Consider the following 23,960-nt stretch of genomic DNA (forward strand, 5'->3'; position numbering starts at 1 on the left):
TCAAGATTTCAGTGGCGTCACTTGAAGGGGAGGTGAAATGGTTTTTTGAGAATTCGAATCTCTGAAGCTCTATGGTAAGGCATGCTAAGTAGTTTTGCGCTAGCTTTTAAAATGGCGACGTAATCACCGATTAAAACCGCGACGATGTTCAGGCTTCTCCTCACTGCGTTGGAGAAGTGCGGGGAAACTCGTAATGACGTCATAGTTGCCGAAATTTTATATCTTCACTGCCTTCGTCTACATGCTGCCGTGCGCCTTTCGATGCCGCCAAGCAAAGCGTCACCTTGACGGCATTCTTCCTTGAAACAACCACTTCTTCGCTAGAAACTTAGCGCCGCCGTACGTGTCGCTATCACTGGGACTTCTGCCTGTCGCTATGCACTGCAGAGAGGCCTGAACGCTGATGCCCCTTTAGTCGGCGATTACATCGCCTATTAAAATCCTAGCGCAGATAGATTTTGCATGCTTTACCTGCAAGTTTCAGGCATTCGGCTCGTTTAAACTGATTGAATTCTAAAACCTCTTCAGCTGCCCTTTACCTAATGTTTACGGGGCTCTATGCGACAAGTGTACGGGTGTGAGCTTGATGGTCACTGTCGTCGAAAAATTCGGCACATCGTGAAGAACGGGCCGTAATAGAGACAATAGATAAAGGCACAGTGCTTATCGTGTCTGTCTTCTTGCCATTTCTGCCAAATTCTTTAAGTTGTGTCTAGTTTTTTCATCATGCTTGAGTCCTTTACTGTGATGAGGCAGTAGGAAATGTAACGAAACAAATATCCGCTCCAATGATCCTGCTAGCGTGGCTACTTCATGTGTCCACTCAAACGGGTGGTAATAAGCAGACAAATGCGCCATGGGCTAGCTCTAAGCTAGATGAGTTGCGCGTGGCTTTGCTGTTTTCGGTCCGGGTGTAAAGCACTGAGGCAGCGCACTTGAACCCGTGCAGGGCACAAACTACTCGACCCCCCTGCACATCCACACTAGCAACAAGCCACCCATCCACCGCGGCCTGAGCGCTCCAACTTCGCCCATCATCCCTTCGCGCACGAGCAGCCGAGACGTGACGCTGCGCAGGTAAGCTGCACCCGGTGCGCACAATGTATATAAGTTGCATTTTCATTCGGCCGTGTATCTCGCAGGCACGACCCTGCATGTTACGTAACAGTTGGTTGGTAAAATGGGATATTGTGTGAAGCCTTCGGCGTACTGACAGCGCACCGCTCGGTAGGTAACGCAGTGCACTCTAAACAAAGGGATTTGTCACTAAAACTAAGGTATAATTGGTGTCCGCAGCGCAGTGTGGAGGGCCAGACGGGAGCTGTGAACTTTCGGTTAGTTAAGCTAGCTTAATGACTTGCGGTGTACTGAAAGTTGGCTCTTCTGCATGACAGGGGTGCCAGGTGGAGAATGCGTAGGGTCGATAGCCAGTGACCGCGGGTGATCTGTCTTCATCTGTTTTGTGTCTATGGTTCTGATGAACATGGGACAAGGCAGTGCGATTAGAGCAGAGAAACCGCGCCACACCACGCTAGTCGCAAGCCTGAACTTGCTGCGCCAATTGCGCATGCACGCAAAAACCGATCGTCTACGGTGCGATTTCCCCTCTCTCCTTCGTTGTTTTTTGCATCCGATCGCGCCACACATTCCCTTTGTTACGCAGTTTTACAGCTTCTTCGAGAGGTTAGCTCTGCCAGCCGGTGTCTTGGGCCGCGCTACCAACGTGGCTGCATTCCATCTTCTCTAAAGCCTCTCGGCGACGCGGCTAGTGGACCGCGGTAGAGCCGTTAGGAGAAGTGCCACATGCAGGAGCGCGGTGCTGTTCGAAGTATCGCATACTGTATTGAACGAGAGTTCGATGTAAACGTGAACAGTAGTTCTGCACTTTTTCGTGACATTTCGAAGGGATGTTCAGACTGTTCGATATATTCTTGATCGACGGCACTTCACTGTAAAAAAAAGGCCTGCAAACATAGCGAAATGTAATTCACAGCAGATATAACGAAACAATGCTTATACCAAAGCAAACTGAATGGCTCTAAACTTTGTTAATAGAGAGTTTAAAAGCCCCTGTGCCATGCGTCCACAGGTACCCACAATGGCAGCCTCAGCCGCTGCCTACGGCTGTGCAGCCCGTTATGCGGCAGAAGTCGGACACGTCGTTTGACCGGGAGCGGCCGTTTGTGGCGGCCAAGCGGACGCACCAGCAAGCCCGCGACCAGATGGCAGACGGGGCACCAGGTACGTCTCCGCACCGGCTCATCTCATCGTCAGTCGTGTACGGTGACCCCAGTGACCCCATGCGGAGGCCCGGTGTGCTGGCCGGTAGTCCCACCGCCAGCTCGCCGCCGAAGCGAGATGACATTCTGGCCATGTTGAACGACCCGCCATTCTCGACGGCGCCCAAGGCGTCCTCACACGAGACAGGTTAGCTCTGCGGCAACCAGGAGTGGACCTTGCTCAAGACTAGATGCGCCACCTTTGCAGAGCCAGGCCGACAATTGTAGTAAGGCGAGAGGGTTCGCATAATTGACTGGTAGGGAGCAGCTCTTGGCGCATCTTTAAAATTCAGTTTTTCTTTGGACAGAAGTATTCAATCGAGGAAAGCATTTAGTGCCTTCTCTTGCTAAACTCTCTGGAAACATAATCATCTTCAACACCACAACTGACACCCATTTTGAAAACATTTTCGAAACCTACCCCAATGTCTACTCTGTAGACACTTAGACACTGAGCATAAATTGAAGTTCGCCTGTATATTGAGAGATCTCCGCATTATAACTACAGAGACGCTATTTTGATTGTTCATAAAAACGGAGCTCTTAAAAGCTAGAAGAGGCCAAAAAATGAAGTAAAAGTGTCACCATCTTTAGTCGATTTCACAAGTAAACTGCGTTGCGTCAGCACAGTTTTTTTATGGAGTGGATTCTAGAGACTAGGTTACACAGCCATTCAATTCAAAGCAATTATTACGGAGTCTCTATTAGTGTACAATTGACGAGCTTTCTGGCACTGAGAAACTTTCTAAATACAGCAATACATGCATCTTCTGCTACTGGACGAACACCACCATAGTCAGAAAAGGTTATTAAATTGATTTTTGCTGTCTCTTGAAATGTACTTACCTCGAATAGAAGCGCACTCTCTGGCACAAATATGTTAAGCTAGCTCCGCTCCTCTTTTCTCATACTGTATTTTCAGATTATTTTCAGTGCCAGAGCAACTCCTGATATCATCCTTGTTACAATCATTATAGATTGAGCCCAGATTACCAAATCTTTTCGATTCCAATGGCATTTTAACCTGCTAATGGCCCTAATATGATATATTGGGAACATGTTTCTTGCTGTGTAAGGAAATTACCGCTGACACTCTAACTAGTCATATTGAGCGGTCCTGTGGTGACTGGTGCGCTGCGCTCCTACATTTAAAATACTGATGCCAGAGCAAGGTCCACTCGTCGGTGATTCATTTCTTCGGCCTGCTTGCAAGTCGCATGGACAAAATGGAACCTGCACCGAGCACTGGCCTTGCACTGCACCTATGTACCCTTTCCTGTTTTCCTGCACCCGCTAGATCCATTAAACATACGCTCGCATGGACAACGAATGTTCGGAAGTGCTGGACTGTTGCTACTGCGCTTGAGAAGTACTACTGCTTGTACTGCACGTTTGATTTGTCGGATGTGCGCGTTTACCAGGAGAGAATTTCTGTGAGCTGTTGTAGGGTCTTGAGTGTTATTGACACTGGCGAAGGGTAGTATGCGCAAATGACATACGTGCAGAAGTCTATGATGAAACAAGGCATGAGCAAAGCAGGCCTAAATAATCTGCTTTTTAGTGCAACTTGGAAGAGGTGTTTAGGCTTATGTTGTTTGTTGGTGAGATAATTATTGCTTCATGCTATTTGGAAGGAATCTTGCTGGCTGATTAAAGGTTTCTGGTTGACTTCGCTTATGGTAAATGTCTTGGCATAGCGAGCCTTCTTCCCGGCTAGGCACCTATAATGAGCCCCGGTGTGCTCAGTGCTGGCAGGATAACATCGAGCATCACTGTAGTTCCTCACGCTGTCTATTCTAAATTCATGCCTTGTATGGTGGAAGATATTAGGCCACCTTCCTAGTTACACCACTCATTCTTATTAAAGAGTCACTGCGAAACACGTGTCTAGAGCAGGAATGTGTCCGAGCATGCATCTCTCATTTTGCTACATGGTGGCTGTTTTGGTTTAAACTTATCTTTCCAAGTGCCGTGTGCTTTCACATTTGGTAAAATGAACTGGCGCTTAGTGTGGAGTACACCAGTCATCGATGCACCCACGGGTGTAGAAGTCACGCTGGGCTCACGCACTCCTGTCCAAAGGGGGTTCTGCAGTTTTTGTTTCTTTGCAGAAATGTAAGCAGTTTTTTTAAATTTATTATTAGCAAGTCTCTGACTTGTGCCACTCTCAAGCTACCGTGGCATTATTTGAGCAATGTTTGTTAGCACTTGTTGCCCATAACAAACTCTGCGCATACTCGTTCGGGACAAACCCTTTTAGCAGTAGTCACATGATTATCACCCCCTCAGTCCTTTTGTTATTGTCTTCACGTTTTCTGCATGGCTATTAAAGCAGCGCTGTGACTAAAATTTTGCAGTTTCTGACTTCAGCTGCTTGTTTTTATTATTGTATTTGTGTAGGTGTGTGTATGTGGTAATGCAAATTGCTGGCTCTATTAGTAAAAAAACTGCACTTATCAAGCACTGCATGGCTGTATCGCATCTTCTGCCACTTTTGCAGTTGATGAACCACCCAAAGTTCTAAAATGCAGACGCAATTTTATTTTTACAGCTACATACAAAGTAGAAGAACCAGTACAGCTCCGTGAGATGGCACCAATAGCCCAGTCAACTCCGAACAAGGTGAGAGGTTTTGTAAGTCGTTCACTTAATGCCTGCCTAAAAAAAGGCTAAGGCAGAGCAGTTAAAAATCTTTGTCATATGTGGTTCTAATCCTCTGAATGTTACTTAGGTGCAGTTAATTTCATCAAGGTACGTTATTGGCAATAGCATTGTGCCTGTAGCTTTCAAAGCATCTCCAGTCTTCTATACTACATCTTCCTTAAATCTTCGCTTGTTTTCATTATGATACCCTTTTTAGAAAGCTTAGAGTAAAACAGACGAGCAGTAAAGGGGAATTTCGTTTATCGAACTCACTTAATTCGAAACTGGTTTATTCGAACTGACGCTTTGATTCTGTCAATGTCGCGTGTGTTTCAATGGGAGAAAGCTTCCGGTAATTCTTTAAGCATGGCTTGTTAGGCCAGTTAGTGCGTATTTATGAGGAAAAAAAAGAAACAGTGAGAAAAGAAAATTGTATTCCAACATCGTCCCACTGGGGGTATTTCGTTACGTGTGTGTTTCTTCCCCGCTTTTTTCGTCCCACTGAGGGTATTTCGTTACGTGTGTTTCTTCCCCGCTTTTTTCTTCTCCAGTATTTCTAGCACATCAACACATTCTCTAACAGCTAACTGAAACAAGCCGTGCAGCTGCCGGGCCAGGCATGACAGCTAGAGGGTCACCCTCGTCCAAGCAGCATGTGGCTACGCGTCAGTAAACATGAGGGCCGATCGCATGATCATTTTGAGTGGACGGTGATTGCAGTGCTCTTGGTGTCGTGTGCCTGTGCGGCTTGCCATTATCACACGTGACCATCTATTGTTGACGCATGCCGACTGCCGCAGGCGGTGCTTTTGCTGCCTAGCATGCAGTATACACGTGTTGCTTCCATTGCCATCTTGGCAACTTGGGGCGCTCGTCATGGTGTTCATCGCTTAGCTCCTTCTTTTTCCTTCATATGCACCTCGACGTATTTACTAGTTTATTCCGGTGGCCACAGTGAAACACTGCAGACATGTGGCACCGATGTGATGCTGCCACTGTGCTCTAAGCGACCGTAATCGCATGAAAAGGACTAGCATGCGTTGGCGCGTCTTCATTGCGAGAATGTATCACACAGTGCTGTATATTAGCCCCTTCTTTTGGTCGGCCCTCCCTTATTTCGAACACATTTTCGGTTCCCCTCGATGAGATCTATCCAGATTGTACTTAAGTAGCAAGCACATTGGGAAAGTATCCAGATTGTACTTAAGTATCAAGCACATTGGGAAAGTATGATTTTACGTTTCACACCTCATGCTCTTGATGTGCAGTACGCGCAAGACGACAGCTCCCTGGAAGGGTCTTCTCCTTGGCCTATGAGGGGAACGGACGACAGTCCGTCGGCCAGTCCTTCAAGTGCGACGGACCGGCCGGCTACGCCAGCGTTCCCTGTGCCCCCTCGCACGCCCTACATGAACCAAGGTGAGGCTCGCCCCTCACATAGCGAGCTGCCGCGGCACACTAAATCACTGGCCTCCCATCCATGAACTGTTGTCTCCATTTTGTTGTTCTGCGCAGATTCGTCGGGAGGACTGCCACCAAAAAGCCCAACTCTTTCACGGTGAGCGAGGCATGAGTACTGTGGTTTATTGCTCATAAAACTTGAGGTCTAACTCTTTCTGTGTTATCGGTTGTTCATCATGACCCCCCCCCTCCTATTCTTGTTAGGTTACTTCATCATGTTATTTAGCTACTTCAGTAACTGAAGTTAGCGTAGGACAACAGCCATTTGCAAAGCTTCATAACGTGTGTGACGTGTCAAGTGGACGATAATTAATTGCATTAGTTAGGTGCGATTTCTGTGGCGGAACGGGGAAGTGGATTTATCTGCTGACTCCATCGTACTTTCAGTTCCAGTTCGTGAAATTGTTGACGCATTGCCAATGATTCACAACCTTGCTGCAGCACACTAGAAGTGTAAAATACACTGTAACCTATACTGTCAGGCCAGATTCAAGCACTGTCGGCTGCTCGTACCTTCGGCTACAGCTGAGTGATTGTGCCATGCTAGGGTGCATTGTCTATATGCATACTTGAAGGAATTTGTGAGCGCTAAAAAACCACGGAAAAAGCCTGTCCTGTGTGTTCGTCCTTTTTCCGTGGTTTTTTAGCGCTCACCAATTCCTTCAAGTATGTATTTCCAACTAGCCCCAGTAGTAGCTCTTTTGTCTATATGCAATTAATGAAACATTTAACTCAGGCTGCGAAGGGCAGTAAAACTTGGCGCATCATTGCCAAGCATTCGTTCCTAATTGCTTAGTGCTCGTGTACAGGCACACGAGGGCTGGGAGTTAATTGGGGATAGCTTGGAGGATGCTGGCTTCACACCACAATCAGCCTTGGTGAAAAATTCGCAGTCTGAGGTGGCACCAGAAGCATTGAGCACAATCTGGCCTCCAGGTCTACTAGACTCAAGCTGGGGACAAGCTTTTTTGGTGACTTTGCCTCGGCGATATGGAGAAGAGAGATAGGCACTTGGGGCTGGGTTAAGGAGCTCAGATGGTTGTCCGTCACTTGCTGGTTTCAGTGCTGTCTCAGTGCTGCTTCAGTGCAAAAGTCAGAGCCACATGTACCTAAAGAATTGAGAAAGTGATGGTTTCGATGCAGGCATGAATGAGACGGTTTCGTCTTGAACTCGTGCTGCATGTTTTTGCTCTAATTCACAAGGTGAAACCGGCCCCACTGAGTTTGTTTGAAGCTTGACCTTGACGGTGACCTTGGCCAAACACTAAATAGATAAATAAATCAATAAAATACTGCTGCGACTGGACTTCAAACCCATGGCAGCGAGAACAGATCACCTTCGCACTCCACTGCTTGAGAGCACAATGCCCTCGCAGCAGCCGATCACGTGTGTTAAACTGCAGCACAGACTTGTGCTGTGCATTGCTCATTGCCGTCTTCATCAACTGATCCTACTGTTGAACTAATATCATTGAATAATGGAATTGAGTGGGCGAGTTGGTTGTATGTCTTTCCTTTTCTGTCGGCCTTGTCCTTTTGAGTGCTTTCACTGTCAAGAACTAATATCATCGCCAGATCATGCTGATGACCCAGCAAAGCAAAATCATCAGCCAACCAGGCTAAACAAATGCTTTCGGTCTGCTCGGTTTAACTACATTAAAACCCTACCAATTCTTTTTCATTCCTTCCCTTTGTTCCTTGCTCCTATTGAGAAACTCATGTCCATATTCCTGTGTACTCGTTAAAGCACTGAAAGGAAGCAAAATCTGAGATCACATTTGTTGGCTTCAGTGAATAAATATTTTCTATAGCCTGGAGGGCAGGAATAACCGGCAAGCATAAAACTATACAAAAGAAGCCAGTGGTCTTCGAAACAAAGGGGAGCATAGTAGAGAAATAGTCATTGATGAGAGGCACTTTTATTTTAAACTTTCCTTGGTTTCAGAGAGTACTTTTTGGCTGTTTTATGTACTGGCTTACCGAATCCTGTTTCGCCTATTTTTCTGAGCTGGTTACAAGTGCTATAGTCGGATACAACTGAAAAAGAAAGTGGCTTTTCACAGTCAAAGGACCCCCTTCAGCAAATGGTGTCGGTTGATTCCCATGACCATGCTAGGGTGGCAATGTAGGGAGTGGCAGGTGAAAGGGTGTAGTCCCCTCTGTCCATGGTCAGGGGCAGTTCCCTCCCTGCATTGTTGCACCGCTCCCTGAGCTGTCATGCTAGCAGGGTCGTGAGAATCGACCGACACCCTGGCTGGAAGGCGGTCCTTTGAGAGGAAAAAGCCGCTTCCTTCTTTAGTCGTATCCGACTGTAGTGTTGCCTTCAGAGTTTGGAATTGTTGTTACTGTACTGTAACTTTGTACAGATTACTTCAGATTACTTGGCTCTGTGCTTTCCTCCCTGGATTTTTTTGCTTCTCTGCATGCTGCTGGAACTCCTGCTCCAATTTAATTTTTTGCCTGGCTTTATTGCTTAGTCGCCTGCGTAACTTCAGCGCCTCTTTTCGAGGAGAATTTTTTACTTTGCGGCCAGTGCTGCGGCGGCGATGCTTCTCCAGTGCTCATCTCTTGCGAAGGTAATTGCATGCACAAGAAATAAACTAGCGCGAAATGATGCTTTTGTATCCTTGTATGTGTCCCTTGTGTCTGCTTTATTAGCAAGGGTGTATAGGTAGGCTGTAGTGAACCTCGAATGTGCTAACAGGAGAAGGCCAGTGACACAGGCTATCCTTTATGCATGTGTACTCCTACTCGCTCCAATCCTACACCAGGTGCCCTGCCCAGGCTAGATTTTCGGCCCGCTGAAAGGGAGATGAGATGCTTACGACCAGGTGGCTCATAGTATCAACACATGTTCCCCTTTCCCCCAGTGTCATGTATTTTTTTATTTCGCACATCCAGGAGTGCAAAATCTTTCTGTGGGCAAATTGCTGCTAGCTTTTAATTATTCCTTTTGCATAGCCATTAGAACATAGCTGAGTTGGCTAGAACTGAACGATAATGTTCATGTGCTTTGTTGTATTGTGACTGGTTCCCTTTCTGCTGCTATTGCCTTTGTCTTCTAATAGATTCTCAGGTAAATTTTCCAATATCATTATAATGAAATTAGAAATAAAAATAGCACCGTTACAGAGACCAGAGATGAGATATCTCGAACCTTAGAGCCCCTTAGTCAATCGTTCGCGTCTTTCAGCCGGAGGAGTCCTTCGCCTGCCACCGTGAGTGCCTTGCAGCAGAGCCTGCCCCCATCGTCGACTGTTCCAACGAGCCCCAATGGCCAGAGCTCGCCGACTGTGTACTTCGGCCAGTCTCGGAGGTCGAGTATGCTCTCCCTGACAGGCAAGTACACTCTGGCTCTTGTCTGAATGTGGCAGCACTTCTAAAGCTAGCAATGGACGCTATAGAATCCATAGCGTTGATTGCTTTTCAATTTATTAAACTACCACGTACATGGTCGCTCATCACAAATGAAGACAAAAAATCTGCTGCTGCACATTAATTGTTCCTAGTAAAACAGCTTACGTTACAGTTTTGGCTCCTGAAACTATATCAAGTTAAATTAGTGCAATCAAGCTTTTGTGTAACACTGTCGCTTCAAAAGAGTGACACGTGTGTTGATTTTGATGAACCTACATTGTGAAGGTTGATCGGCGTACTGCGTTGTGTGAACTACTCGGCTGGATATGTGGAAATATCTGTATTTTAGACATAAACAAGTTTTAACTTGCCTCCATCAGGCATCAATGAAAGTGATACACATTAGCGAAGTTTTTAATTATTTTTTGGCGCATTAATTCAATGCCTGTGGGTTGTTTATGAGGGCAGTGAGCACTCTCGTTCACTCCGAGCTCACTTGTAGCAGTGCACGTCGGGATGCATGCACCAACTGCGACGTGCACACAGTCTTCGCGGTCCGGCAGTTAGTCAGTTGTTGCTTGCAGTTGCCACAAAAAGAATATAAAGAAAAAGAAAATGTAGAGACGAGTGTGCAGCGTGGCAGACATCTGCGTACGTCATAGCTTCCCAGGTTTCTAACTCAACCAGTATAAATTTTGGAGGGTATGCGGGCCGGAATAAACTTTTTGAAGATTCAATTAGTTTTAAATTCAATGACTCATCTGAAGAAAGCCTGAACTATTCTACTGGTTCTTATGCGATTTGAATGCAAAACCTGATGCATTTGTACGCACTAAAATTGAGCCCTATATTTGCGTCTGGCAACTGTCAGTGTTGCTACAGTCTGGCTTGCAAACCATAGATCAATTTCTTATTATCTTAAAGATTATACTTTTAGTTATGTTGAATGCACTGTTGCTTGTGCTTGCAATTGTATACAATTTAAGAAATTTTTTCAAGCCCTCAAAGAGTATGTTTTGCTATATACTGTTATTATGTAAATCCTTTGCGGACATGATAAAGTATTTGTTATTATTTGGGTTGCCTGTTTGAGGCTAATGTACAATACAAGTAAAATGTTGCATTGTGCCGATGAAATGCATAAAAAATGAAGCATGATCTTTTTGGAAATGCAGACTCTCCTGAAGTTATCCACCACCATCCTGTGTTTGTGAAGGACACCTCCAAATATTGGTACAAGCCCAACATCAGCAGGGAAGAAGGTATGGGCAACTTGTTAGGTTAAAATATGTGTTATTGCACTAGCGTTTACAGCTGGCTACTGCAGCTACATACCACATGAATAAAAAGCCTTTATTGTGGGGCTGCTTTCACTTCTTCACATGTCTATAGCTATATACCGGATATTTCAGTCATCACTTTTACTAATATATTTAGTAATATAAATTTCGGGACTAAAATATGATCCTTTTGGTGTTTTAGTGTAAGCTGTGGCAAACATCAAAAGATGGGTCAATGGTGCTAGCTAGTGATCTGGCAACTAAATTCTAATTATTAACTTTTAGCTATTATAAGTTGCTTCGTTGTTAAAAATTAGTAGTCGGCATCTGTTGCGGCCTTGCTGCTCAACCAAGAAAACCATAAGCATCGTGGAACAAGTGACACCAGTTCTTGTAGTCATAATCTTTTCGGTTGAGTGAATGCGCAACAGTGGACACTGAGGGCCTCTCGCCACTTGTTGCCCTTGTGGCACATGGGTAGGCACAGCTCATACACTGCGGCAGCGTGCACTCCTTGGCCATGCGGTTTCGGTTTTACACGCCATTGAGCTCAGAACTAGCTCCACTTCTGCAGCAAGTAAAATCATGGTTTCAAAATTATAAAAATGATTACGCTACCGCTTAAGGCCAGTCACAAATCTAGTTATTAAATAATGTGGCATCATTTTCTAATAGTTAGAAAGTTAGCTGTTAGTTTTTTTTTTACAGGTGAAAATCTTTCCCAGCTCAACTGGTTTATGGAACAATTTCCAGTTGGTTCCAGTTGGAACCATCTGGAAATTGTTCCATAAACCTTTTGGGCTGGGAAAGATTTTCGCCAATGGATCGCTCACTAATTACTGCACTTCTCTGCTTTCTGATATTTGCTGTACTTACACTTAATTCCTCCCACCAAGCCGATTTCGTGAACTTGAAATTTTATTTCTTTTTAAATATGATGATTTCATGGGGAATTACTGTAAAGGTAACTAAATGTTTTGTTTCAGCCATCCACGTGTTGAAGACGAAGCCACCTGGCACATTCATTGTGAGGGACAGCAACTCCTTCCCAGGAGCATTTGGTCTGGCTCTCAAGGTGGCCAGCCCTCCTCCCAATGTCCAGAACCGAACAGGTGACCATCTTCGTGGGAGAAATTTGGCAAAGGATATTATGGGTTACGAGTACGCAGGATTTGCACTAAATAGCGAGAGGTTTGGCTCAGGGGACTTGGTTGTTCAGTGCACAAGATTGTTCAGACTCAGCTGTAAATGAAATTAATAAAGAGCTTTGTTTTTTGTCCAAAACGAATAGAAAAACCTCATGCGAAAAGGAATAGAAAAACCTTATGCAGAAAGCTGCAGGCAAACAGCTTGAAAGTGCCTGAGACGCTTGGACTATGCTGCACACAAGGCTGGGTAATATGTACCAAAGCAAATGGGAATGTATGAAATATATTATGGTTTTTCAGTGCATACAAGGTATTGAAAATTAATAGACTGTTCTTCATTTTCACCAGAGAAGGTTTCTGATGTACTTTGGCAACCTTGGGAGGGTTGTGGTGTCATAAAATGTCAAAATTATTAAAATTGGTGCCATGATATGGGCTTGACAGCAGCAAGACATAACTTCTGCGCCTTTATATTTGGTTTAAGTATACTTGTGACTACAGCTATAAGTCAGGATATGTGCTAATAAAATTTTCGGTTCATAAAATACAATTTGCAGCCACTCTACATAGTACAATGCAAACAACAAACTTTCATTGTGTAGCACTGTAATGGAAAGTCTCAGCAAATATGAAATTAAATTTTTTTCTGTGTTTTTTCTTTACTTTTTCTGATGAGCCACGTCATGTCTTTCTCACCAAAGGTGACCTCTCAAATGAGCTGGTGCGGCATTTCTTGATCGAGCCAACTGCGAAAGGAGTTCGCCTCAAGGGCTGTGCCAATGAACCTGTTTTTGGTAATTATTCCGGCTTTTCTTCTTGTTCTTCTCGTGTAACTCTAGTGCAGCTATGGAATTGTTTGTTCTACAGTACTGCTAGGTGTGTATGCATTTTCAGAATTTTTTCATGATAGCATCTGTAACAGAGAAATCAGCATGTGCTAGTTGTATTGTTTCATCATTTCATAAAGCAGTATCACCTTTCCAGTTAAGGTAAAAGCTCGTTAATTCAAACTTCAAGGCACCAGAAAAAATGCTTGAATTATCTGAAAGTTTGAATTATAGAATTGCCTCCCAAAAAAAGATGAGAGAAGCCAACAGCCACAGAAACCAAGGAGCACAGGGGATTTTCTAATTTATTTATTTATTTTTTTTGTGGTGTTGATCAAGTAAGAATATTACTGTCGCTTAAAGCTAATTGATTAGAAAAGCAGAAGAAAAAACAACCACATGCCGCCGGTGGGATCCGAACCCACGACCTCCGAATTACGCGTCCGGTGCTCTACCTCTGAGCTACGGCGACGGCTGTCAAATCTTCTGTTTTCGGGGGTATTTATGTTTACAAGTAATCTAACCTTAAGAGTGTTCATCAGCGCCACCCACGGTCGTAAGCGGCGGACGTGGAACGTCCTGAGTTACCGCTGGTGTGACGTAGAACGCCATCGAACGCCATCGAAAAAGAGGTGCTTGAATCCTGGTAAATTTTTCTGGTGAAAGACTAGGCAATGGTTACCTGATTTTGAGATTAAAACAGCGTGACAATGACTGTTTTTCATGGTTCCACCAATGCTTGACTGAATGCATACTGCTGGGAGCATTGAAGCAGTACCGCTCCATAATTGTAAGGGCCTCCCATCAGGAGCCTGTTCAAATTAACTCGTGTGAGAACCATAGTGCCTGAGTCTGTGGCGAGCATCTGACATCATAAATTTACATGGGCACTGGACGGGGCCAATTCGACACTCCCGATTGTCTTGATTTCTGAATGAATGGAGGTCGAATTAACGAGCTTTTGCAGTACTTTGGTGTTGTAAGCATGTCTCAGGATGTTTAAACAAAGATGCTGCATATCTTTCAAGAGTCACCTTGCTTACTGAGCTTCATATTTGTGCAGGGAGCCTGTCGGCTCTTGTTTATCAGCACTCCATCACGCCGTTGGCTCTTCCTTGCCGACTGCTGCTGCCAGAGTCTGGTGGGTACTGCTTTTAACTAGCCACTAACTGACATTTTTTTGATTGCTTTTAAGTCGTGTATGGTGGCACATTGTTGCGTATACTATTTCACATAAGGTCAGCGTCTCGTTTTTTCGCTAAATTCTGCCTTTCTGCTGAAATTTAGCATGAACTCATTGACTGCATCTGTTATAACCAACCCTTGTTCGTTGTCTTGCACTGAATGATTTATTGAATTATTGAGTGACTGGTTTATGAATTGATCGATTGGTTCATTTTATGTACCGAATTAATGCTAATAACAAACAATTATGGAATGCTTTGTTGTTTCTTATAGAGATTGGAGTTGAGCCCTTCTGGAAAGGCGATGTTGTGGACAGCACCACAGCACCAACAACTGCAGCCACGGCTTCTAGTCTACTGCAGCAAGGAGCAGGTAGGAAATGTACTATCTGAAAGGTGGTTAATACATGTTTATTCATAGAATTGCATCTTTCCTCAAAATTGTGTCATCTCACAGTAATACCAGTTCAATTTTTGGTACTATAGTGTGTGGAAATTAATTCATAAGTATGCTTATAGAAGTTGCATTCCAAGCTCACCTCTTATGTGGTGACTAGTAAACTCTGTAGGTGGCACGCATTCAAAGCTTACTTTTCTTCAAAAGGTTTTCCTTTTTATTTGCTAGTGTAATAAATTGACTAAAAAATGTGGGTCGTCATCTTCATACACACCTTCACTCTTCAGTGTGCCTTCTTCATGACACTTGAGCCAGCCATCATGTTGCCAGTTGTCGCAGGGGCAACATTCCGTGTATCGAACTTCCTTATTCACAGCTAGGACATTTTATTTGCTCTTGCAGTAGCAGGCATATCTTGAAGGCAGTGGATTAAATACTGAGAGATTATGATCCCCCAAGGTGATTAGATGAAGGACGGTAATAGACCTATCAACGTGGTGCCTATGAATGCTGGAAGATATGGAACTCGAGACTGAACGTATCAATTCATTCAGAAAGATTTGTAAATACAATCAACTTGCAATGATTCAAACTTAAAAGGGACCGAAAAATTGTTTGAATTATGTAAAAAACTATTGACATTATGTACAGTTCAAGTCATATGCTTGCAAGTTGCATGAGATGAAGTGAAGCAATTATTGCAGTTTGGTATGAACAATCTAACGGACATGTGCTGCTTCTCTCTGCAGCTTGCAATGTGCTCTACTTGTGCACCATGGACATGGAGTCGCTGACGGGCCCACAGGCGGTGCGACGGGCCATGGCCGAGCTGCTGGCCATCTCACCTCCTCCAGTGCCCACCGTGGTCCACTTCAAGGTCTCCTCGCAGGGCATCACCCTCACAGACAACAACCGAAAGTATGAGAGATGCTTGCGTCACGTTAGCGTTTTCTCCTCTGACCTCGCACAGAATATGGAGCAGACAAGGGTAAAAAAATGAAAGGCTCATTATGACATGCATATGAAAGAAGTCAACAGTCTACGAGGCCAAGCAAAGAACCTTAAATTCAAGGCTTACTGACAAGCAGTAAATGCAAGGGAAGGCAATTTTCATGCTTAAAGGGACACTGAGGAGAAATTGAAGTTGGCTTGTATCGACAGAATACCAGCTCCTGATTACAAAAACGCCACTCATACTGACAACAAAGCTCTTGTAACATAGAAAAGAGCAAGAACCAAAATACAGGTATCACCGCCACAGGCCAAACTCGCAAGCACAAGCGTCATGACGTCATAGGACAAAACAGTGTTGCTAGAACCAATAGTTCTAGCAACACTACGACACGAGAAGCCACGAATCACTGAGGCGCAGCCAATGCATGCGCAAATCTCCTTGACGTCGCCAGATGGCGCCACGAACCCGGCAGCTACGCGAGCGCCTGCAGTATTGGGGCCAATCAGCGCCTGCTCACCGCGGTAGGCAGGCTCCTGGTATTCCGCTAACGGTAACATGGTACAAGGTATGCTAAAGGTGTCTATTTGCGAGAACTTCGTCGACGACTTCGAGAGCGGGATCCATTGTAACGCTGGCAAAACGCCGGTGCAAACGTAAACGAAGCGACGGTGACGGCCGCAATAGCCGATAGATGCCTTGAAAGTGCGGCCGGCAGTAGCTTTCTTTTCGGCTGCTGCTAGGCCGCTCTGCTGGCCGGCCGAAATCACTGAGCCTGCATTACGTCATGGCACGTCATGTTTCACGTCACTTAGTCCTGTGTCGTCATAAGAGAATCCCTGGTTTGAATCAGGGCTGCGGGAAAAACTTTTTCAACTTGAATCCAAATTTCTTAGAAATAAATGCATCTTTCGCTGCCGGCCAAGTGGCAACAAAGCCATGAAATGCCAAACTATCGGATTTTGCTATAAAAAAAATATCAATAGAGCTAGCTCTCTGCACTGTCCCTTTAAGATACAACTGTATTGTAGTTGCTTTGTGTCTTTCAACATACTGTTGACCTCGGCATGCAGTGCAGCTGGAGGGTACATCAAAAATAAGGTTGAATATTTGCCAGTCTGTGATGGAATATTGAGAAAAAAAGCACAGTACCTAAAAACTAATTAGTGACATGACGTTAGATAGAAACCTGTTACACTAGAAAATAGTTATTAGTTAAATAGTTACTTGTTAAATACATGTTAATGGTTGTTACTTGTTAATAGTGTAATAGTTGACATGAATGTTATGTTGTATGGCACACATGGAATAAAACTTCTTACTAGGGATTTCACTAGCAGTAAAAAACTATGGCACATTAAGAAAGGAAACTGATGTGAAAGACAGTAACGGGCTGAGAAGGCTGAACGTTGCATGTACCAGAATGTTTTCTGATGGTACCAATTCATCTCCTAACTTTATAAGTAAAATATGCATGTAATGCCTTAGAGAATGCATGTATGTGCAGTGTCTTTACTATGCATCTGAGGTATATTGCGAAACATAGATGGCAAACAGCTGAAGTGTTACTCATTGGGGTCAACTCAGGATAAATGTAGTTAGTTAGCGTCAGGTCAGCATACTGGCAAATCACTTTAAACAGCATTTTTCAGGAAGTCTCAGCAGCATTTCTTACGTGATCTTTTGTTGATCTTGTTACTGCTTATAAGCACTGCACAACAATGAAATTGTTGCTTCACCATGGGCATTGATTGTCTAGTGCATTTAACCTTTCTTGGTTTGTTGTGTGTTTGATGACTGTAACAACAAAAACAAAAAGGAAGAATGAAAATGAAGCCTACTTTTTGCTGCTGGTGTTTTATTTGTGTTTACATGGGCCCTATTTTTTTCTGATTCCAGGTTATTCTTTAGGAGGCATTACGCGCTCAACGCGATCAGTTTCTGTGGCACTGACCCTGATGACAGGCGCTGGACTCAGAAAGATGAAGATGCTGGAGTCACTGTCACTGCTAGGTATGTACCTGTGACTGCGGGACATTGTACAGCTCTTTAATAACCACCGTTATAGTCTGCAGTGTGGTTCTATGACCCTTTACATTTACCTCCGCATTATGCTGCTTACAGTAGCAAGTCTGTTTTCACTGGTGGATGCAGTGCATGAATGCAGCAGAAGTATCATTAAAGGCTGTAGTGGTGTTAAAGAACTTGATTTTGCTTTCATCTTACGTTTCACTTTTAACGCTTGCCGTGAGTTTACCATTTGCAGTGAGTGCAAGCTAAGAGTTTTGTGTGTCTTAATTGTGACAAAGACTGTGCGGAAAAGACTGTGCAGAAGGATGCAAATACTTCTAATTTTGTATAGCTACACTCTGTTTTCCTCATAAATGCACCAATGTACTCCCACAAAGAAGAGGCACATCTCTTAATTCTGTGCTTCAATTGCCATGAAGTGTGAATTAGTCGTATATTTTTCAGTTAATTATATTTCTTAGATAATTGGTTCAGATTCAATAAATTTTTGTACCTTAAGAAATAGACAGTGGCAAGGAAGGTATGGTGTAGCATTAATACTCAATTATATATTACATTTGAAAGAACATCATTGTTTTACAATGACAAGGTGTGCACAGCATTTAGTCCTGGGCCACTATTGGAGAAAATAATGAATTTTTTCCCCCCAAACATTTACTTATCAACGGCATCGACAAACAATGCTATGTGGTTATAGGGACTGCTTGTACTTTTGAGAGAGAGTATTGTGCTTATTTCTTTTTAGTGTATTCTGCAAAGACATCAGATTTTGATAGAATTTTTTATGAAAGTACAACAGGAAGCTGGCAGCGTCTCTTTTACACATATCAAATTAGATATGGCATATATAGCATTGGTCTCAGTTTCCTACAAGAATAATTTGAGAATAAGGTCTTCCCTGATGGGCAATTTTACCAACAAAAACTTCTAATGAAATGCACATCCTCAATACATAAAATACAGTTTTTTTTGTAAAGTAATAAAGACCGGCTGCACAACGCAATGGTTTTATGCAGATTATGTACAGAAATCGTGTGGTAGCACAGAATGGTACCATTTCTCAACAAATGATTTAGGTAATGCAGACCAGTGACGTCTTTCTTCATTTGAACTTTCAGCTGGCATCATTGGCCTAAAAACATTGGCCAATATCTTGGCGGCATCTGCTTGTGCAAAGCATTTTTGGAGTCAAAACAATGTGAACATATATATTTAGTGGTTCATTGTAAATTTTAAAATGGCTATAATGTGTTCTTGCATGCTTGTGTAAGTCCACGTTAGCTGTAAAAAATACCATATTTGGGTGCTTCGAATTTACTGCAGCCTCATGAGGTTTCTTATGTTAATGCAAATGTGTGCTGTTATGGCCTAAAATTTTACTTGTGGCCTGACACTCAACAGTGGAATACCATATGTACATCGATCCTCCAGGATTTCACAGTTAATAAAAGAGTGCAGTTTGTATTAGCGGGAATAATTTCAAATACAATGAAAGTTGGTCCTGTTGTGGAAAGGGATGTAAGTGCAAACCAACTGAGTTTCTACCTTTCTGCTCTGTCTCATGACAAAAACAGGTGCTTTGGCTTTGTGGCTCGCAAGCCAGCAAGCAAGACGGACAACCAGTGCCACCTTTTCGCGGAGCTGGACCCGGAACAGCCAGCATCAGCCATTGTCAACTTTGTTGGCAAAGTCATGGACGCAGCTGGCATATCAGCGACACGAGCAAATATGATTTGAGTGTGGCGCGCTTTTGGTTGTACAGAGCCAATGTGAGCAGTCTAGCCAGTTCTCTCAAGGTTAGTGATGCTCTGAGGACACCGCTGATGCTTTAAAGGCGCACAAAGGGCAAAGACTGCAGCTGCAGTGTAGTTTGGTACATTGCACTGTGTTCCGCTGTTATTGCCAGTGTTCCTATCAGCACCACACCAGTGCAAGCCCAAAGTGCAAAGATTAGTAACAACTTGTACAAGAAACGGATGGCCTTGATATTGTACATTTTTTGATTACGAAAACTATGTTATGTTAAATTTGCTAATGTTTTTACCTACCTTAGGCTGAAAAGCTGTTGGAAGTATAGACATGCTTGCTGGCTTTGTACTTTAGTTGACAAGGTCATGTCAACCGGACAGAAGTAAGCCGTAAAGCTGTTGTTACTGACAGAAGGGCCACATTAGGGTAGCTTGATATTTTTAAAGTTACGGCTTAAGTTAGGTGGTGCTTGTGAGCTGCTGCATAGTGTGCTTAGTTTACGTCACAATTGTGAATGAAAATAATATTGTCATTTTTCTTAGACCCTTTTGCACCGAACGCAAAGCTTGGGATGCTAAGACAATGGCTACAGATTTTATCGCTGCACATCGTGTTTCAAATGAAATGAGAAACAAGTGTTTATGTGCCTGCTTTTAACCTTTGATTTGTAATGCACAATCTACCTGCGTGTCACAAGAGTCCAACTAAGGTGATCATATCTTTTGCCCAGTATTGAATGTTCACATTTGATTTTCATTGATTTTGCATCAGTTTACCTTGATTTACATTGGCTGTATCAGTTCAATAATTTTGCATTAGTGTGATTGTATGTAGTATGATAAATCCAAAACAACTTGTCTTGTGTAGTAAAAGCTATCTCAGGTGATATGCTGAAGTAAACCCTACTGATGCAACTGCATTATCTGCCCTTTTGTATTTACGACCAGTGAGAACAACTAGAAATCAGCACAAGCCAATTGCTGCAACCCTGCATTGGGCTAATAAACCAGCTCAAGTGGCCAATTCTTTTCATCTTGGTTCTTATATTAGAATTTTCTTTCACATTGTGAGAGGTATACAAAAGCTTTGGCATGAAATGTAGCTGAATCTTACATATGACCAAGCTGTATTTGTACCAACACTAGCTTCATGACATTGCTCTTGTTTCAGTGAACGTTCAACTATACCATGTTGATGCGTCTTACTGCCTTTAACATTAGTGCCTCAGTTTCAGTTATGTTAATATAAAGATTCTGACTTTCTTCTGCTCTGCTGCAGTGAAGTAGCCCCTTGAACATTTAGTGATGAAAAATTGCCTTCTTGGAACATGTTTATAGCTGTAGTTTACATCATGGTGCAAACAAAGTGTGTGGTCTGGAGCCAACATCAGACTAATATGATCAGAAAATTTTATTACCTCATCTAATTTTGGCAGACTCTTCTTTGCAAGGATGAGGTAGTGTTGGTATATTTTTAACATTAGTGCTTTTGCAAATAGATGTGTGGCTTGCACAGTTGTGATGTTGATGTCAGACAGGCACTTTGGCAGAAATACTGTTTAAGCTTGAATGTCAAATTTTGAGTTGCTGCCACTGCTAGTGCTCTGTTCTGTTTGTAGCTGTTGATCTGAAGCCAGTGTTGATGACTGTTTCTGAAGTTTTACATCTAAAGATGATTTTCTTAATGCTTTTTACAGTGTGTGAAACATGCTTTGTTGGGCATCAAGAGACTGTGCCTTGTTTTTTAGTGGTTGCAGCTCACTGTAGCAGGTACAATAAGTGTGGCTTTCTGGCATGGCAACAAAGAATGGTATAGCTATCTCATTTGTTATGTCTGATGCATTGTCATTTCTGGGACTGTCTCTTATGTTGAGCCTTTCATTTGGTGCAATGGCTTGTCCACTCAAAGGTCTTGTAAGAAAAACCCGGTTCACTGCTGTCAGCACGCATAAATGTGTCCTTGTATGATTCTCACAAGATGTCATGCCATACGATCAACGTGGCATGAATGGGCAGTTACCTTATCGTGATTGTTTAGATGCACATACCTCTGCTAAGTGTTCACTGTTCAAAATGTGAATCTGCATTCAACGCTTCATAACACATACTATATACATATAAATATTATATATAAGATGCTACTGTTGATGTTTTCTTTGTAGATTGTCATAGAAGTGCCATCTTTTTAACAGAATTTTGTCTCGCTAATAAAGTGAAGTGGCTGTACATGCTTTATTCTGACTTGATGCAGTAAGCAAGTAGGCGTCTAGCTCATGCCTAGCTCAGCCATATTGTGGCTTTACCAAGAACTGGGGTACCTCTCATGCCTGATATGTTATCAAATGTGGCCTTTGCTTTTGACTTGGTAGGGACCAATGTGCTGCAGCCAATGCTGGCCTGATTTACTGCAACTACATTCTCCATGGTATTACTAAGTAATGCTTTTGCCTCAAAAATATTCTCCTATATGAATTTTAAAGTACTGCCACTCATCAGTGTGTGTGTATTTTATAAAGACAGCTGCATAAATTACCCAAGATGATAGCAATGTATTATATTAATGCAGTGCTTTTCCCTAGGGGTACAAGATGCTTTTTTCACATTATGTAGAAACCATCACATTGTCTAAGCCGAGAAGGGGCAGCAACTAGTATTTTTCAGGCGACTACAAAGTTGGGGCAGGTGAGTGACAGAACGGCAATAATTTGGCGCTTTGGCAACCAGAATCTTCTTGAAGACTACCGTTGTATGCGATGCACCCGGCATAATGGGCCCCCTAGGGAATCGAAGCGTGTTGCAATCAAGAACAGTTCAAATAAAATGGGCCGACACATCCCGCGAGATGGCATAAGGTTGACCGTGATGTGCATGCATGAACGTGTCCTCGTAATTGTTTAGGCACACGTGATCTGCTACATGAACTAGTAGTTATAAGGCTCGTGGTTTACTTGAGCCGAGTTACTGCATCCTGAATTCTTGGAAGAGAGTGTGAATGTTGTGATGGCATACAAGCTATGCCGAGACCGCATGAGCGGCAGAAAATGGCGGTGCTCTTTTATGCAGGCTAAGTACTCGCGACCAAGTACTTCGTGGCTATGTTAATTCTTGCAGCGTTGACCATTTAAGGCACAATATACACTGCTCATGTCTTCCTTTGCTCGTACTATTGACTGTACAACCACGTGGCTAGCGGAACAGCTGCGGCGGCGGAATCCGTCGCCAATCTCCTGACTACAGCTGGCTTCCCTGACACCAAGAAAAGCGTTCGTAGCAGACGACGCGCGTGCGCTCCGTTGACAAAGGCAAGCTCATCGAAGACACACTGCGCATGCGTGAAAGTCCCTCGCGGCGCCGTTTTCGAAACACACGCGCTCCTTTGTTTACTGTAACAGTGGCCATAGCTGTACACTTGCTCTGTTATGTTCTCCTTCGAGATGCACGTACCTCCAGAGAAAGCAACTTGCGCGGGCGTGTTGTTTCTGCAGTCTTTGAAGGTTACTTCCGCTGCCGACAGGCATAATTTCCATCGGTTAACGCAGCCGTGGTACACATCTAATTGGTAACGTGTCGGAACTAGCTTTGCTGTTGCGTCTTCTAAGCGCAGAAGCCCGCGTAGCAGCAGTATGCTACGCATTAAGGCTTTGAATTTATAGTTAATTTTTTGGAGTTAAACGAACTAATATAGATTCCATTGTGACGTTTGACTGTGCATTCTGTGACTGCACAGCGCTCTCTGTGCACTGTGTTGTGTGCGTTAGACGGGCACCAAGCTGCAAGAAAATAGTCAGCTGCCACTCATATATTTTTTGCGACGAAATTACAAATTTGCGGATATGCGTCATATCGCAGTTTGATTTTCCCGACACCAGCGATGTACAATTCATCTTATCCGCTATTTTTTTTTAGAAAAGAGGTGCACGTACAGGCAGGTAGAATTATGAATATTAGCATAAAGCTGGTATACAGACTTTTGCCATCTTCTACTCGTTCTATTAACGCGATAGTGTCAAGGAACTCGTGTCGAAGAAAATGCGGCGATCGCTGTCGGCGTCATCTGCGTCGTTGACCCTATAGGCTAAAAATCCACGAAAAATCCCCAGAGAAGCAACCTAGGTGAGGCAGGTGGGCCACATATATAGGTCATGCTCTGGACCGCTCTGGACCGGGATTTTTTCCCCTCAACAACGAAGTTTTTGCGAAAGCTAGTTTTTATTTCGTATTCCTATGGCTGCATGCTAATAACCAATTATTACTTTCTTATTTAAAAACGGATGAGATTAAGAAGTTCGCGGGGATACGATGGCCGCAGCTGGCAAAGGACAGGGTTAGAGTGTACTAGAATATTCTAGTACACTCTAACAGGGTGTTGGAGAGACGTGGGAGAGGCCTTTGCGCTGCAGTTGGCGTAGTCAGGCTGGTGACGGTGATGATGATGATGATCTCAAACCTACTCCACCTTGAGGGATTCTCTAAACACATTGGACTACTAGTTGAGAAGCCTTATCATGCTACTTGCATGAGGCCAGCAAAAACAAAAAGCATATTTTAGGTCGTCGGCATGCATTCGCAGAACCCAATGCCATTTATTTTAGGACTAATTTTTGAACATATCAGCCGTGCATATAGGGCTCGGCAAGCCTTGAGCAGCAACAC

General features: G+C 43.6%; 1 protein-coding gene across 12 annotated transcripts in view; it reads left to right on the forward strand.

Annotated features, from left to right (window-relative positions):
* by (focal adhesion protein tensin) overlaps window positions 1-21,533 on the forward strand; it is a 260,886-nt gene extending 239,353 nt beyond the window's left edge. For 11 of the 12 annotated variants that reach the window (XM_089543734.1, XM_089543736.1, XM_089543740.1 and 8 more), the window contains 14 exons: window positions 950-1,077; window positions 2,090-2,427; window positions 4,831-4,901; window positions 6,191-6,341; window positions 6,438-6,480; window positions 9,577-9,722; window positions 10,916-11,002; window positions 12,007-12,132; window positions 12,870-12,962; window positions 14,059-14,136; window positions 14,454-14,552; window positions 15,326-15,494; window positions 17,428-17,541; window positions 19,134-21,533. In XM_089543734.1, coding sequence (XP_089399860.1) covers window positions 950-1,077; window positions 2,090-2,427; window positions 4,831-4,901; window positions 6,191-6,341; window positions 6,438-6,480; window positions 9,577-9,722; window positions 10,916-11,002; window positions 12,007-12,132; window positions 12,870-12,962; window positions 14,059-14,136; window positions 14,454-14,552; window positions 15,326-15,494; window positions 17,428-17,541; window positions 19,134-19,296 — 1,806 coding nt within the window. In that variant the 3' untranslated portion in view covers window positions 19,297-21,533. The remainder of the gene's footprint in view (window positions 1-949; window positions 1,078-2,089; window positions 2,428-4,830; window positions 4,902-6,190; window positions 6,342-6,437; window positions 6,481-9,576; window positions 9,723-10,915; window positions 11,003-12,006; window positions 12,133-12,869; window positions 12,963-14,058; window positions 14,137-14,453; window positions 14,553-15,325; window positions 15,495-17,427; window positions 17,542-19,133) is intronic. The other variant, XM_089543738.1, reaches the window with a different exon arrangement.
* The last annotated feature ends 2,427 nt before the right edge of the window (window positions 21,534-23,960 follow it).

Source organism: Amblyomma mixtum, chromosome 5, assembly GCF_055824585.1.
Source record: "Amblyomma mixtum isolate Tamu chromosome 5, ASM5582458v1, whole genome shotgun sequence".
NCBI lineage: Eukaryota > Metazoa > Arthropoda > Arachnida > Ixodida > Ixodidae > Amblyomma > Amblyomma mixtum.